A 17,197-nucleotide genomic window follows, 5' to 3' on the forward strand; every position below is an offset into this window, starting at 1 on the left:
ATTTCCCATGTAAACAAAAGTTCCAAAGGTGACTCGACAGCAACTCATTTTTGATCGCACAGTACCTACTACTACTTTTACTGCCCATCCTGAAAAATGCGATATCTTAGATAGTTACATTTTGTACCGACAAATTTCTACACTGCATTACAATATTGCCATTAACGATATCCTCAGCGCCAGTCACCCCCTCGAAGTATTGTATATCGCAAATGTAGGAACATTGAACTAGTTAAAAAAAAACAAGGCACAAAAAACAATTTCATAATAAGTAAGTGAAGTACCCAACCCCAATTTTGTTAAGTTTATTTTTTGGAACGCTGAATGCAACATTTCAAACTGTGGTATGTTCAACAGCACTATTGTCTCAGGAAAACTCACTTCTGACGCAAAAAGTATCAACTACCTATATCTATGGACGGAAAAATTATTGGACCTGATTTTTATGAGGGTACCTATACATAATGGGGAAGTCAGGGGGGAAGTAGGTACACCTCAATTTAATAACAGACATTTTAGAGAATTTATTGGATGATGATGCTAGTTTGGAAAGTGGAAGAGTACCTAGGTACGTACGTACTTCCAACAAGATGGGGCGCCGTCGCACGACTTTAACAGAATTGCTGAAGATTTGCACGTGTGGGACGTGTAAAAAATGAAAATAGTATTCACCAAATAATTAATTCAATTGGCCCACCCACAAAATAGTAACCAAAGCTTTCGTCACTGGTCTCAATAAGTATACTAAGAAAATCGAAACGTGTTTTAACGCCTATTTGAACATAGGTAATCTATTGGAACTTATATTACTTGTTATTTGTTTTTGCTACATAGTTAGATACTATACCCGTGGTCCATTTTTCGAGTACCTACCACTATGGAGATCTCGTTTATCTTAAGAGATAGAAATTTGGTTAAATTAGGGCAAAGTTACGAATTTTCGTGCTGAATAATAATCTAAAAAGAAATTAAGAATATCTTCAATAGTTTTGAAAATATCGCAAAAAAAACGAAAATTTCTGATTTTCATTTCTAATTTTTTCATATGGTAAACTAATCGTACTAGATATTTCTAATTAACACATTATTCAGACGCTTTTTAATGGAGATTTCGAATATGGCATCCCGTTTTTAATTTTACGATGACGGAGAAACAGGTGCAACATTAGATTTTCTTATGGGTGCAAAAACAAAACGTTCTTTTATTGTGAACAAAAGGTTGACTTATTTCAAGTACTGTGCGATCAAAAATGAGTTGCTGTCACTTTTGGAACTTTTGTTTACATGGGAAATCGTATTTAACCTGAACTTCCAAAGGCGACTCGACAGCAACTCTTTTTTGATCGCCCGTTAGTGTCATTTTCGTTTGTGCTAGTTTTATTGCAAAAATATTATTTAAGTATTCTTATGTATTTTGTCCTAATTTGAATTATAATTTTCTTGCAAAACGAAGGTTCAATTCTGTTCAGATGAAAATCGAATTTTCTCAACACAACTAGATTGACCAAACTGTCAAAATTTTGTTCACAATAAAAGAAAGCTTTGCTTTTACAAAGCACTCTTCTCAAAAAATAAAAAATTGTATTTTTAGGAAAAATGTGATACTGAACCACCATGTGTGATATATCGTTGTAAAGAGAAAAAAAGACGTAAACCCAAAATGTCAAAATTCAAAATGGCATCCATAAGAAAAACTAAAGTTGCCACGTGTTTCTCCGTCATCTTAAAAGTTACCTATTAAAAAGGGGATGCCATAATAATAATAATAACTTTATTGCCTGCGATCAAGTACCTTGACATAGACATCGTCATACATTCAAACATTTATGGACATTTAAAATTTTAAAAAGTCATTTAAGAACAGTGTAAACAGTTAACGCCTCGGTTAACGCATTCGAAATCTCCATTAAAAAGTGTCCGAATAATGTGTTAATTATAAATGCCCAGTACGATTAGTTTATTATGAAAAAATGAAAAACGAAAATCAGAAAGTTTAGTTTTTTTGCTATATTTTCAAAACTATTGATGAGATTTCAAAGTTCTTTTCAGATTATTGTTATTCGGCTCGGAAATTCGCAACTTTACCCCCGTTTAAACAACTTTCTATCTCTTAAGGTAAGCGAGATCCCAATATAGGTACTGGCACTCGAAAAATGGACACCTTGTATAATGCTCGCCAGGAAAGAATGCCAGTCACAGAACACCTGATGTCGGTCTACAATCGTATGGTTTATATACTATGAAAAACATTCGATTGTAGACCCGCATCTTTTCTGGCGAGCCTAATATATACGTGTTTTAGCACTGCATAGGAAAATTTGCTTTCTGAAATTTACTCAAGCACCATGGGCATATTGCACATGAAATACGCGCTACGTGTGGGTTTTTTCAAGCATTACTGAAATTTTTTTATCGTGCTTGGACCGAACATTTGTTTGTTTTGTTCTTTGACCCCATAAGGGTTGTTCATGTTCTGTTCAAACCACAGAATAGCTGCACAAATTTCTATATTGGTTGACTTCTTGCAGAATCGTATACATACTAGCGATATAATTACAAAATGCCATTATTTCTTCGTGTAAAAGAAGTGTTAACCGCCGCAATTAAAAAAAAATATAACTAAGATTTTAGTTTGATTCGAAAATATAAAGGATGTTGCACTTAAAAACAAATGGTTACTAAACCGAAACTCGAAAAAAGGAGATATTATACGATTATTAAATGCATTACTATTTGTTATATAAGCAAGTAAATCAATTATTAAAAAAATTGTTTCATAAGTAATGGAGATAATAGTTTTCACTTATCCTATATAACAATCTAAAATCTCAAGCCCTAAAAATGTGTCATCCCGAGACGGTTATGTGCCCTTTTGAAGGGATCTTCATCGAGTTGGGGTTAAAATTTACATCATGCAATTTAGGGTTGCTACTCTTGCCAGTGGATCCTCTAAAAAAAAGCAGAGTCAATCTAAAGGAAAATATTTGAAATACGGGAAGGTGTTTCCAACCTACATAATAGGTATGTCCACTTTGATGTTGAATGGCAAAGGAAATGATCAACATTGTAATAAAGCCAATTGAAAAAAATACCTACCCGATTTCATTCAATATTGCCATACGCCTGGCCATACGTTTCCCAATTGGCCTTTTATTACAAGTTCTGGGTACTGACTTAGGTAAAGGTAAAGAAAATGGAGGGACAGGCTTTTTGATGAAGAATATCGGTTGAGTACCTATAAGTGAAGACATTCGCCTGGTCGTTTCTTACTTTTTGCTGCCGCTGTTGATGTTCTTTGACGTTATGACCGGAATATACAGCAAATGTGCTTTTGAATATTCATATAACCCCGAAAGAGGTCTTTCACTCTCGAAAATCAAAAAATGAGCAAAAATCAAGTGGTATGACGTCTATAAAGATCAACACTACAAAAATGTGTGAAAGCCTTAAAAAATATGGCTGTGCGTCATACAAAATTCTCGCTAAGTCTTCGATCCAAAAAAGGTATAAAATCTTGTTTGGGCCCTACTTCTTAGTTATAATTATACTTTTTGTATTTGTGTCGGAGAGGGTATATACGTATGAGGGGCTCAAGCAAGATTTCAAACATACACACCACACTCATAAAATAACACTACACCGCTAATAACCCTAGCGGTTGATGCGGAAGAAAAAAAAAAAGATTTCAAAACGTCTTTTAGGAGGCATTTTGCGAGCGGCACAGATATACGAGGTGGAAAATTTAAAATTCGGGAAGAACATATCGAAATCTATAAAATGACCCATTCTCAAACCTCCCGAACAACTTTCCAGATAAAACAATTGAATTTTTTTAAATACACTCAACACACTTTCATTAGGCTCATTTAAAAGAAACGTAGGTTACACGTTAGCATCCGTGTAAGAAAATTAATTTTTATTTAAAGTGTTTTGTGATGGGTTATGGCACTGCCTTGCAGTTAATGGTGAACATTTTGAACATTCATTGCGATGAAAACCATTTTACTGCTAATTTAATAATAATAATAATAATAATAATAATAATATTGCCTTTAATATTAAAAAAAAAAACAAAGATTTATTCCAATACATTAAGGGCGAAGTTCAGCACTGCGGCAATGCCACAGTCTGCTCTTCCACTTAACCCAATTTCGTTTTGTTTTCAAGGTTTAACAAGAAACGTACACGTTCATTTGTTTTATTTTGATGTGGGGTATCTGGATTAATGTTACCTATTGATATACCTAATTATAATTTTTTTTGAAAAATTTCCTTGAACATGACTACTTAACCTGTTATACCATCGAAAAGAGAAAAAAAATCTGTGTCAAATGAGCCTAATGAAAAGGCGCACTGCCATCTAAAAAATTAATTGTTTTTCATTACTCATTTGTTTTCTGAAGTAAAAACAACTGAATGCTGCCTTTATTATGGGAAATAGAATGTTAAACAATTTTCATATCTAGAAAAATGTTGTATACATGTGATAGTTACCGAGATATATTCCTACATAATGGGCACCCTGTATGTATAGATATAATGTGTTTGCAATTTTCAAACATCTCTCAGTATTGCATAACTGCATAATAATTCACCCTTTATAGTGAAAATAATTCACTCAACGCATCGTTAAACACTGACATCTCGCTTATATTAAAAAGTGGTCGGTCATTCTGTAATTCCGCGTGAAAAGGATGCCCCTTACGGTTTTCAAAATTTTGTTGAATTACCGTCACCAACAACCCCATAAATGCTCATACAAAGAAGTTCACCTTCCTGGTTTTCAAATTGCGTAATTTTGTTATAGGAAAAGTTTCTTCTATTTTACGTGGACATGAAGTTGGAGGGTTGTAATTTCTGTTACCCTTTAAACAATTTCCTTTTTTAGATCAGTTATATTTAAAACTGCTACTAACATCTTCATAATTGCTCATCAAAGCATGCCGTACCCGATGTTTAAATAAAGTACTTATGCGATTTTCTACAAAAATGTTTGTTTCTTTATATTAATTGATTATGTTTAAAACCGTTACTGGCATTAAGTGATTAAGTATTAAAATGACGTAATTTTCTTAGGTCTAATTTAATATATTCATGTCATTTAAAGGGATGTAACTTTCGCTATCCGTCAGAAATTTTCGATTCTTTAGTCTTTGGCCAAAACCACGACTAGGAACACTATAAATGCTCATAAGGAATATTGACTTTACGGTTTTTTTCAAGAATGTTCGACCTTATTTGGTATAATCATGTCCTGCTCTTATAGAAAAGTGTAACTTCTCTTGCACCTCCATTTTTCTTTGTTTCATTGTCGTATTATATGTTTGAAACTTAACTCAATAGGTGCTCATACCCTACAGGTATTTAAATTACGTAATTTTTTAGGAAAATCTGTTTTATTTTTTACAGGGAGGCACAATGAAATCGAAACAGACTGAATAACTCGCAAGGAAATTGGTAAATTTTGGGTGGTAGGGGAGCATCTGTACTTAAAAATGTACACACCGGGCGCCAACTCCCTTTCAATAATTTTACATTGAAATTTGGGTCGAGTGACACATCATTGGGAATGTCTCTTAATTTCCTACAAGTCCATGGTTTAGTTTTCAAATTTTACAGTGTCCTTTGAAGGATACAGGGTGTCAAATGACAAATAATTCAAACGCCTATTCAATCATTTTCGTGAATGAACAAGTTTATAAAAAATATTAGCTACACAAAATAATTCTGAAGAAGGTAAACCATGAAAAATCAACAAACCTCCTAATATAACCCTCAAAAATTTAGACTCTTAAAACCTGCTAAAGAGCTATCCCTATTACGAGCAATTGATATGTTAGATGCCAATGCTTTGTCTTGAATTTTATCTCGGTTTCTAGATACTGATGATCAAATAATGATAGGTACTTAAGTTACATAGTTTATACGTTTCGGGCAACACCCTCGGGATTAAAACACACACTTTTAGTCCCTGGGGTATATAATATACTACTTTATAGTTCCAAAGAATAAAAAAAATCTATAGAATCGGATGAGATGAAACCATCTGCAGATTGATCTGGGAATCGAACAATTTCAAAAGACATAAAAATCTGAATATGACGCCTAGCAATTCTTTGTGTTCTTTGGTCAATGTCAAATTTTTCAAAAAATGCCGTAGAGGTGTTGCTAACCATGAGAGACGAAAAGTAGCCTTCGTCTGTTTACTGAACTTTTTAAATTTGTAGTTTATTGAGAAGGGGATGTTGTGATTTGCATTTCAGTTTAGAAACGTAAGTGTAAACCCGATAAAAGTATGTATCATTTTGTTTTGACATGCAACGACGGAAATGTAAATACTATAACCATGAATGAGTTTGTTGCATGTACCTACTAGCAAGTTAGGTATTGAGGTAATTGACATTTAAAATAGAAAGTAAATCAATTGACAATTAACTATTGAAATTGGTCTACTCGCTGGCGTTTAACAAGGCTGCCGCAACGAAATGTAACAGAAGTGTGTAATCGTTCTAATTTTGAGATGTCTACAATTAATTAGACGTCGGCGGCTTTGATCGAATTAATGAAAACAGGCTGCAAGATAAACGAATCTGAAATAAAGCACTGTTCAATTATTCTGGGACATTGTGTATAATAAATCTTTTTTTGAGCGAGGAGCAATGAAATAAAACCCGAACAAGGAAACGCGAATCATCAACAAAAAAACCTTTTACACAAAGAGGGTGCAAATCCAAGTGACAATAAATAAAATTAAAAGGAGACACGCGTAACAAATGGGGTATTTACCACCAAAAATAAGCTTAATTTCTATTCCGACATCGTCCGCAACTTCTGAAATCACGAGCCACCCTTAATATTGCTTACGGTGGTAAGCCCACCATTACAATTCAAATATAATCACCCTCTCGTAAAATCTCATCCTCGCCCGCTGCCCGCGGCGGTCCACAAGGTGAACGGAGAGAAAAAAAAAAGGGAGAGGCGAATGTATTGTTTGTACCGAAATATTAGATTAACAGTAATCCTAAGTTAATATTCTTTGATACGCGTTGAAAGTCGGATGAAACCGAGCAGTGTAGCTTAACCAACGCGCCGCTATAATGTAGCGGTAAATTGAGTAAGGGCTACACCCCTGTTTGAGATATCACCCCCTTGAGCCCCATTTACCAGCCAGACTCTATTATTATTGTATAGAACAAATCAGAAGGTTAGCGTGGAGTGGCCTAATACCTATATAAATCATCGCGAAATAAAAATGTAACTAGGGATTAGTGATGCTTAAGGGGATTGCCGACTGTTAAGGGATGCCGGTGTTACTGTATTTTGATGCAGTGCGGTTAAAAGTGTTAGGTACGTACTTTTGTTCGTTTTATTAGTTTAGAGGGATCGCTTTTAACTTTTAAAATCAATAATTCTCGTCCCGGAAACTTCTTCCACATCTTACTATGTTTTCCGTTCACGAGGGATGCACGGGATAACTTCCAACATTTACCACCACCACCACCACCACCACCCAATGTCTTTCATCTCATGAACCTGTTTGTTTACAAACAATACAAAATACTAAGATGTTTTTTCAATGCTTTTTGTTAGGAGAGAGGTTAACGTTTCAGTTTGGCATATTGTGCTAATAGTGTTACCTTTTTTTTCTTTTTAAGTGTTTGTGTTATGACGTTTATTTTTGTGGTATTTTTAATATGTATTTTGTGATTTCTTACCGTTTTTATTGTCCTTTTGGTATGTGTGATGAAATGTTCTATTGTTATTTTACGTGTTAGTGAATGTAAGTGCATTGTAAGAATAAAAGGAAATTGGCCTATTAAAAATGTCCTTTTAGTGTCTGTGGGGGTCGTTTAACATTTTTTCGAATTTTCTACTGTAAAATAGTCATCTTAGGAATTCCTAGTGTTATGTGGACCTTTTTAATTGAAATTAAGATTCTTCTGAATAGACTTTTCTCAAAAATGCCGTGTGTTTTATCAATTTATCGACTTTTCTGCAAAGCACAGTAATTTCTAATTCTGATGATTCTAATTCCTGATCTTGTGAATTTCGAATTTAAACTCGCAATTCCGAATTGAAAGCAAAAGTTTCGAAGAAATTACTCGATTTCTAAATTTTTCAATAATAATTCGAAAAGTAAGATTGAATTTTATTTCTCAATCTTTTCTGAAATCAACAAATTAATTCCTTAAAATTGGGAGACTTTTCTGTGAACTTCTTTTTAATTTTCTAACAAATTCGCATATTCGTTCGGCTCTTTTCCGCAAACCTCAAGGGTTTTCTATCATAGTATTTTAAAAAAGGAATGGTGAGATTTATCACAGAATTCCTAAGCGTAAGAGAAAATGGCGTTACTTCATTGGGCCTTCAAAATTCGGAAGCAGAATTCCGCAAAAATTATTTCAAAATGTCAAGAGGTTTTGAATGCGATTTGGAAATTGGGATCGAACGGAAAAGGTTATCCCTTTGTGCCAATTTTTAACTTTTTTTCGCTTTTACCAGGTAAAATTAAATTTTCCTTAAAAAATATACATATCATATGTAGGTATCTAATAATTATTCGCCATTTTGTATCGTTTTGCTTATGAGACTGTAGCCAAATATAAATTTTTTGGAGGGTTAAAGAAGGATAAAGACGTCTAACCTTTTTACGAATTGACCCCTTTAATAAATTTTGTAAGATTCTTAACAATTGGGCAAATTAGTTTATTAAAATTGAAAATTGCTATGGCTGAACATGAGCTTAGGCACGTTTTTTTCGAAATTTCGAAATCCAAATTCTGCTCTAGGAATTGCGCGTTTTAGGTCGTGCGCCTTTTTGTGAAATTACTATATTTATATGTCTTCAAAACTGCGCCCGTCTCACCGTCTATCCCTTTCACCGTCTGTCCGTCTGTCAAATCTGTTGGTCAAAATCGTTGTTCATCAATTGTATTGGGAAAACGACTTTCTGGATATCTGAGAAGTAATCCATAAGCATTTTTAATGCCCAAAATATTTTAAGCCAAAAGATGTCAAATCGTAGTTTTGGCACCAATTTTCTTGGGAAAAAACTCAATTTCTCGATACCCAAGAAGTGATCCATGTGTATCTTTGGCAGGATTTTTGACGACCAAAATATTTTTAACCAAAAAATGTCAAAATCGTTATTTATTCCCCAATTTTTTTTTCTGAGAAAAAAAAGTGCCTTTGTGAACGAGTAGCTCTGACAGTACCCACGTAGTTGTGGTTTTGGTTTACTTGTATTTTAAAAGTCTACCTCTCGGAATCCCGGGCGTTTTCTGGAAACCTTAAAATGAGATCAAACGTTTCTCTAAATTGACTTTGTTTCCAAACCTTTCCTTAAAGTGGCTAATTAATTTTTATAAATTTTCCCACTTTTCTTCTAACCGCAGAATTTAAATTTTGGCAAATGCAAATTTCACATCGTGATTCTGAAATGAGAGCGAGTTTAACTATGAAGTGATACTAAAACTTTTTTCAAAATTCGACTACTTTTTCGTGAACACCAAAAAGCGTTTATTTTAAAATTCTCTCTCAAGGCACCCTAAGTTTATCCGGACATTATTTCTAAATCTTTCTCTAAAACATGCGCGAAAGAATGATCGAATCTTACTTTACTGGGTGCTGCGTGTATCCCCAGAAACCCATAGCGTCAACACTCACACGATAACTTTCGAGAAGAAGCCATTGAACGCCCCTTAGAAAATAAAAACCCTTTCACCCAAAAAAAGGGGCTTGCAAGTAGAGCGAACCTATGGCAGAATGTAGTACCGGGGTGTCTAACAAAAATTCGGGGAATGATGATCCGAGTGTTACCGTGCTGGGAAATGTTCTCCCGGGGGTATTTCACAACCCCCCAGATCACTCGGTGCTGCGTTACCTCCGAAAAATGTTTGGCATTAACTTACACGAAGAAACCTTCACATTTAACACCACGATCGATGGAGTATGGAATGCCCCTCGGAAAATGAAAATTCTACTATTATTTCCCCCAAACGATTCTGTGGGAGAATGTGGCAGTACCGGGGGGGGGGGGGGGGGGGGGAGGAAAAAATAGGAGGAGGATAATGGAGTCTTACTTTACTGGGAAGTATTCTCCTGAGCGGTATTCCATAACCTCCAGACCCACCGGTGCTGCTCCAACTCCAAAAAACGTTTGGCATTAACATTTGCACGATAATTTTCGAGAAGACGCCATATCGCCCCCAAAGGTAGAACGATTCTGTAGGAAAGGAGGTCTGGGGAATATGGAATACCTCCTAGGAACAAATTAGGGGGAGCATGATCGAGTCTTACTTTACTTGGAAATGGTCTCCTGGGGGAGACGCCTCTAGTTCCCAAACAAAGGCATGGAAGCGAACTCATATACCTACGTAAAGGTTTCAAAACAAAGTAGGAGGGGGACTATAGTTTCACTAGGTCATAGAAGTTAGGCTAACGCCAACATTAACCTCGTATACCTTCCCGTGGTAGGTATAGCAATGTTTGCACTGATGAAGATGACGATCGAGGGATTTCGGAGATAAGAAGTTAAGCCTGTACCAAGTGAGCGGGTTCGTCGCCCCCTGTTATCCAAGAAGTGAAAAATTTCTCCAAAGGCGGGTCCGCTCTTCGGGATCAACAGCGTCAGGATGGAGAAGGCCAGTGGGAACCACCCTATTAAAGACCTCACGCGGTATCTCTTAAGAAGTGCCAGGGAAAGATAAAAAGAAATATGAATTTTTTTAATATTAAATTTTCGGGAGTTAAAACTAGTCCCAAACTCAAATCTCCGGAGTGGACAGTTACGAAATTCAAGAAAAACAATTGAGGAGAAGGAAAAGGGTAAATTGAGGATGGGGACTTGGAACGCTAGCAGTCTACTAAAGGAGGAAAAGCTTGAAAATCTTCGGCGAGAAATAATTAAAAACAGACTGGATTTAATTGGAGTGAAGTGAAGGATAGGAACAGGAAAATTGTGATGATTTTACAGTGGAAAAACGAAGTAGGATTTAATGTCAGCAAGGAACTTTCCCGGTGTGTAACTAAAATAATTTATGGCTGTGATAGAGCGATGGCTCTAAAGCTTAACGCTGTGTCAAAGGAAATTTATTTATTGATTTATTTACTGGCCCTCTCTTGTTCTGGGCTTGTGTCCAATTACAGAGTGACCCGAGGTTCCCCTGTAGAAGGTGCGGAAATGTTAATGTACATGCCAAACACTGACCATAAGGATGAGGAACTAGAAGAAAATATGCAAGAATAGAAAGTATAATCGTAATGGGTGATTGAAGTGAGGCGTTGGGAAATGGAAGAGATGAAAATGTGGTTGGCATGTATGGCCTTGGAAAAAGAAGTGAGAAAGGTAGATTTCCGCAAAAAAACCAAAATAGTAGTAGTTATTCAACTTAGACAAATTAAAGTTTATGGACAAGGATGAAGTGTAGAAATGGATGGATGAAGAAATAATGAATCATGTCGAGGAGGATGTGGAGTGTAAGTGGAACAGGATCAAGAGCCGAGTGGTCCGAAGGCAGAGCACAAATCTGACTACATCATCAGACCTTCACTCTTTCAACACTATCACTATTGCATACCTCATTCGGAATTAAAAGTGAAGTTTTAAAACCATGCAGTCAGATTTCTACTCTGCCTAGGATTATGGGTTTCAAAACGATCACTACTGTATACCTTTGGCTCGTTTGGCATTAAAGTAGGTGAATAGGAAAGTTATAGTTTGTACAAATCAATTCATTTGGAGCAGACTTTTCATTAGAATTATTTAAGGTTTCTTTAATTAATTGTTCTATCGACCGCTTGTTGGGTGGCCTGTGTTATTTTGGCCCTGAGTGCATGTTTTTCTTTATTTGATCGTTTTATGTTTTGAATAAATTTGTTCATCTGGAAATGGTTGATTTTGTGATTAATCCGAGTCCAAATTACAACCCAGATAAGAGTTCGCAAGTTAAAATGTTCTTTTTCGCACCCAGAATTACACTAGGCGTTCCTTGAAAATTGTTTAATTAATTCTTTGGAATTTTAGAGGTGGCTATGGCTGCTGAATTTCTCAAATTAATAAAATTTACGTCAATATCGAGGCTGAGTGGACATGCCTTAGAAAAATTATAATTATTTCTCTTAAATCTTTTGTTAGTACCTGTACTAAATTGAGCTATCTGGACAGGTGCTTGTGGGTGGTTTAGTGACCGTTTGCCGCTTAGCAATATTCACGTATGTGTTTGATCCTTAATCTAAACATATCAACCCCTAAACATAAATTACAATTTCCAATGGAATAATTTTTAGACGTAATCGGCGAGAATGCAAGACTAAAGGGGTAGTTATGTAGTAAATATGTGCTTATTTGTTTGATTTTATGAAGGCATAGGTATATCAACTCTTGAACATCGCCAAAAGAGCTCCGAATTTCATTATCCTTCGACAAAAGCCATAATGGCACATAAATCTAATTTAGGGGTAGTAATCTTTGAGAATTCGATTGATTCTTAATCTACATACAACATCTCTCAAACATCAGAGCCACCGCCGGTATACCTCGGAACATGGGACCACACCCAGAGCTCTCACGCGGTGAATGGATAGTTTACTTCACTTGCATATTTAGACTATGATGGGTAGTTTTTCTTCAGATTTCAATAAATTTATTACATTTTTCGAGTAACATGATCACCTTTGATGTGTCACTATAATCTAAATAACAAAGATTTCTCTATTTCGGTATTACAATAGGAATTTTGTACAACTGTTTTGATCAAAAACAGTATTACAATGAAAGTCATTATAGCATTGTTTTTAGTAACTTTTAGTATCTTTCACGTTAAATTATACTTACTCTTTTTAAGTTGTTTTTCAAAAATCCAAGATATTTCTAATTTCCTTGGCGCTTGAATTTTCGGCGGAGTGAGCGAGAGGGGAAAGATTTTGAGGCATGGGGGACTTCACCTCGTCATCTTTTTGGGGAATATTGCAAAGACCATATTGGGGCAAATATTCTGAGGGCAAATGTTCCAGTAGTGGTAGTACCCTGGGTAGTACATCATGAGTACACATTTCGACCAATCCTCTATAGTGTTTTCCATAAATAAAGCAGCATTTGTGTCTCTGGGATACTCAAATTAAATTAACACAAAACCAATATGCACAATATCCAATTATTTCAAACTTCAAACGAACAGTAGGTGTAGATCCAAAGGCCACCTTTAATTGCAAATACACTTTATTGCAAAATGGGAATAATCAAAGCAGCTGAAGAAAAAGTTGGATGTAAGAAAGGAATTAGACCAAAGCGTTGGATAAATCAAGAAATGATAGCACATATGGAAAAGAGGAAGCTACAAAAACATCAATGCCGAAGGAGGAATAAGAAAATATCAGAGGCTAAATGCGGACTTGACAGAAAGAAACTGATGAAACTAGGAACAAGTTAAAAAGTAATCGTAAACGATTTACATAAAGCGCATTTCCACTTGCATTCATTTCCCATTTGTAAGATGCAACTTCTGTTAAAATCGTAAAAATCCGCCCACAAATATGAAAGATAGCGTTGCACATGGGCAATCCATTGTTGACGTGCTACTTCAATTTCAGTTTATGAGAAGAATTTCATTTCATGCTTTTCTAAATAAGAAAGTTGGAACTGCGCATGCGCAAACCTAAATTTTAAAACTAATGTTAGATTTTCCTTTGTTCCAAGCGCCTCAAGTATCAAATTTCACTTAAATAGTTCCATAGATAAAAAAGTTGGCACTGCGCATGCGCAAAATAAAAATTTGAAACTGGCGCTAGATTTTCCTTTATTCCAAGTGCCTATGTATCACATTTCATTTAAATTCTTCCATAAATAAAAAAGTTGGCACTGCGCATGCGCAAAACCAAATTTTGAAATTGGAGTTTGATTTTCCTTTATCCCAAGTGCCTATGTATCAAATTTCGTTTAAATTCTTCCATAAATAAAAAAGTTGGCATTGCGCATGCGCAAAACCAAATTTTGAAACTGGCGTTTGATTTTCCTTTATCCCAAGTGCCTATGTATCAAATTTCATTCAAATACTTTTATAAGTAAAAAAGTTTGCAAATTTCGCGGTTTTTACAAATGGTGAGATGGAAAAAGGCACTGTGAATTTTGAATCGATTCGATTCAACTTTTGGCATTGCGTATTATATGGCTAAAGCTATGCCCATATTGAATTTCATGCAATTCAGTTCATAACTAACGGAGATGTAAAAGCGATCGAACATTTCTAAACAAAGTTATCGTTCACACGGACAGATAGATGGACAGACAGACAAAGGAACAGACGGAGAGACCAACCGGCAGGCGACAGATAGCAATGCAAAATTATAAACGATCTCTAGGATCGTTAATAAACGGCAAAAGTGTAAAATTATGGAACATGTAAAAAACGGTTTTTTGTTTTTTTTACAATAACTTTTTTTGTAAGCGGTACAGAAAAAATTCCTTCCTTGGTACAAGACTCGACACCATAACGAACCAAATAGCGAAAAAAGTAGAACAATAGCTCTTAAGATAAAGAACTAGTAGCGTCGCAAAACGAGCGGACGGACGGACGGACGGACAAAGTGGCCACAATAGCGCATTTTTTTTTTATTTTTGTGGAAATGCGCTAAAAATGCGGAAACCAAAGCGACAATATTCAAATTAATTAATATGACAGCCAGATCTTTATTTGTTTTAAGAAGTTATTTTGGTTGCATGAAATTAGGCGCACTACAGAAGAAATGTATCATTTAAAAGTAGACATAAGGAGAAATAATACACGTAAATCCCTATGTCTACTTCTTAATAAATATCACTGTACATGGTCTAAGGCCTAGCTTTAGCTTTTTGTCTGTCAGAACTTGACAATTAAAATAGGTAAAGGTAGAGACCAATGAAATAAAAGACTAATGCCCGTTTGCACCGACAAATTTAAGCAGAGCTTAGCTTAAACGTAGCTTAAAATCCATGGCAACCACTGTCTCAATTCTAATTTTGCAACCAATTTTCTTTGAATCAAATTTTTCTTTATTTCAACAGAACATAATTGTTTCAGTTATAATGAAGAATCGAAAATTTTCATATCTAACGGTAAATAATTCGCACTTGAACGCAATGCTGAACACTAGCGACGTAAGTGAATATCTCAAAATTTCCCCAAATGGTCTGGAAGCTCGATGTGACGCCTACTCATTCGAAAGTGTAAGATGCACGGCCCAGGCTGATTCAGGTGTCTGGTATTACGAAGTATGCATTATCACTCCAGGTGTTATGCAGATCGGTTGGGCCACTAAGGAGAGCAATTTCTTGAATCATGTTAGTATTTCCCTTTCAAAGTTTGTTTCTCGTTAATACCTCACTTGCAGGATGGGTATGGAATTGGGGACGATAAATATTCGTTAGCTTATGACGGATGCAGAAAGCTGATCTGGTACAACGCCAAATCGGAACCGCAGCAGTTGCCTCGATGGCAACCTGGTGATACGCTTGGTTGCCTTCTTGACATGGATAACCAGCAAATAATTTTTTCGGTGAATGGAAAAGAAATACCGCCTTGCACTCACGTTTTTAGCATGGCCAAGTAAAGTTTTAATCACCCAATTGGTATCGTGCATAAAATTATACTTTGATTGCAGATCCGGATTCTTTGCAGCCGCAAGCTTCATGTCATTCCAACAGTGCCATTTTAACTTTGGTACCGAACCATTTAAATTTCCACCGAACTTGGAGTTTTCAAACTTTAATGATTGTGGTGTATTGGAGCCTGAAAGTAAGAAGGTAATGCCACGTCACATTTATCTGGACCAACTAAGACAGCAGAGCGTTAGAGAGGATAGTTGCACCTTGTGCTACGACAAAAAGGCCTCTGTGCGGCTTATTCCCTGTGAACACGAGTAAGTGGTATATTACCGTTTTTAATTCTCCACTCTACTTCTTTTGCTTCTCATTTAAAATGTACCTTGCCAATGCCTACTTAGAGTGCTTTATAACATGCGAAGTGAATTTCAGAATAAGTGACATAATCACTAGGCCCTTGAAGTTCTTGAGATGGATATTCTTGAATTTCTTGAAATGTTTGAGAATCTTTGTATTTATTACATTATTAAAATTTGTTTAAATTCTTTAAATATTTAACATCCTCATAGTTTTTAAGATATTTTAGGTTGTTAGGATTTTTGAGATGCTTGGAATCTTTCAGTCATAAAATTTTTGAGAACTTTGAGATAAAATTTTTAAGGTTCTTGTTTTTGAGATTCTGGAAATTCATAAAATTCTAGATAATACTAATTGAAAATTCTAAACCCAGTTAAAATAAGAGCTTTGCTCTACACCAATGGCATTGTACCTATAACAGACAATGCCATAAAATGTAAAAACTAAAAGATATCTAGAGAAATGAAATTTAAAAAAATGTTCATATCATGCGAATAAAGGGAAAGAACAAAGAAAACTAAAGCAAAGGAAGAAAAGTAGAAATGAAAAAGCTCGACGCTCAAGGAAAAACTACAACACAAGAGTACTTTCCCCAGTTTTATTTGATTGCATCAGTTATTATCCCCATCCGAGACATTAATCTAATTTCAACCGTTTTTCAGAGGATTTTGCACGTCTTGCGTTAGTCAACTGACCGAATGTCCCATGTGCAGATCAGCAATACATCTTGTTGTAGACGATAATACGTAACATCGATTGTTATTTCTCTATAACGTTTTTTTGCCGCCAATGTTAAATAATTTTCTATAGACTGTATTGTTGTTGGCATAGCAGTTTAAAATATTTACTATTGCATTTATTTGTTTAAAGTTGTATCTGTGTATATCATATGTAAATTAACAACTATCTCTGTCCCACATTGAAAATTTAGAAGAGAATTCGGTCAAAAATATGGGCGTTACGTTTTTTGTATATACCTTTTATTAAATTTTGAAACTTATGGATTAAGGGCTACAAAAAGTTGATATTTTATATTAAAGCAGAAAGAAATATATCAGTCTTTTAAAGACTCTAAATATACGAAAATTCACTATTTGTCTTTATGGAATGCCAAACTATTGTAACGCTTTTAATGTGTATTTATACTATTCAGATTTTCTATAAAGAGTATTAATTATTTTATTGTAAATGAGCCTAAGATGTATATGTATATTAAAATGTATGTATGTTTAGTTATTGTAAATTACCTTATAAGCGCTGTAA

At 35.1% G+C, this 17,197-nt stretch overlaps 1 protein-coding gene across 1 annotated transcript; it reads left to right on the forward strand.

The window, feature by feature from the left end:
- Window positions 1-15,036: 15,036 nt before the first annotated feature.
- On the forward strand, window positions 15,037-17,189 carry LOC116174852 (RING finger and SPRY domain-containing protein 1-like). The gene is made up of 4 exons (XM_031492869.1): window positions 15,037-15,316; window positions 15,367-15,581; window positions 15,637-15,894; window positions 16,597-17,189. The coding sequence occupies exons 1-4, from the start codon at window positions 15,062-15,064 to the stop codon at window positions 16,682-16,684; spliced, it is 816 nt and encodes a 271-aa protein (XP_031348729.1). The 5' UTR covers window positions 15,037-15,061; the 3' UTR covers window positions 16,685-17,189.
- Window positions 17,190-17,197: the final 8 nt, after the last annotated feature.

This window comes from Photinus pyralis, unplaced genomic scaffold, assembly GCF_008802855.1.
Source record: "Photinus pyralis isolate 1611_PpyrPB1 unplaced genomic scaffold, Ppyr1.3 Ppyr1.4_LG6, whole genome shotgun sequence".
Classification (NCBI taxonomy): Eukaryota; Metazoa; Arthropoda; class Insecta; order Coleoptera; family Lampyridae; genus Photinus; species Photinus pyralis.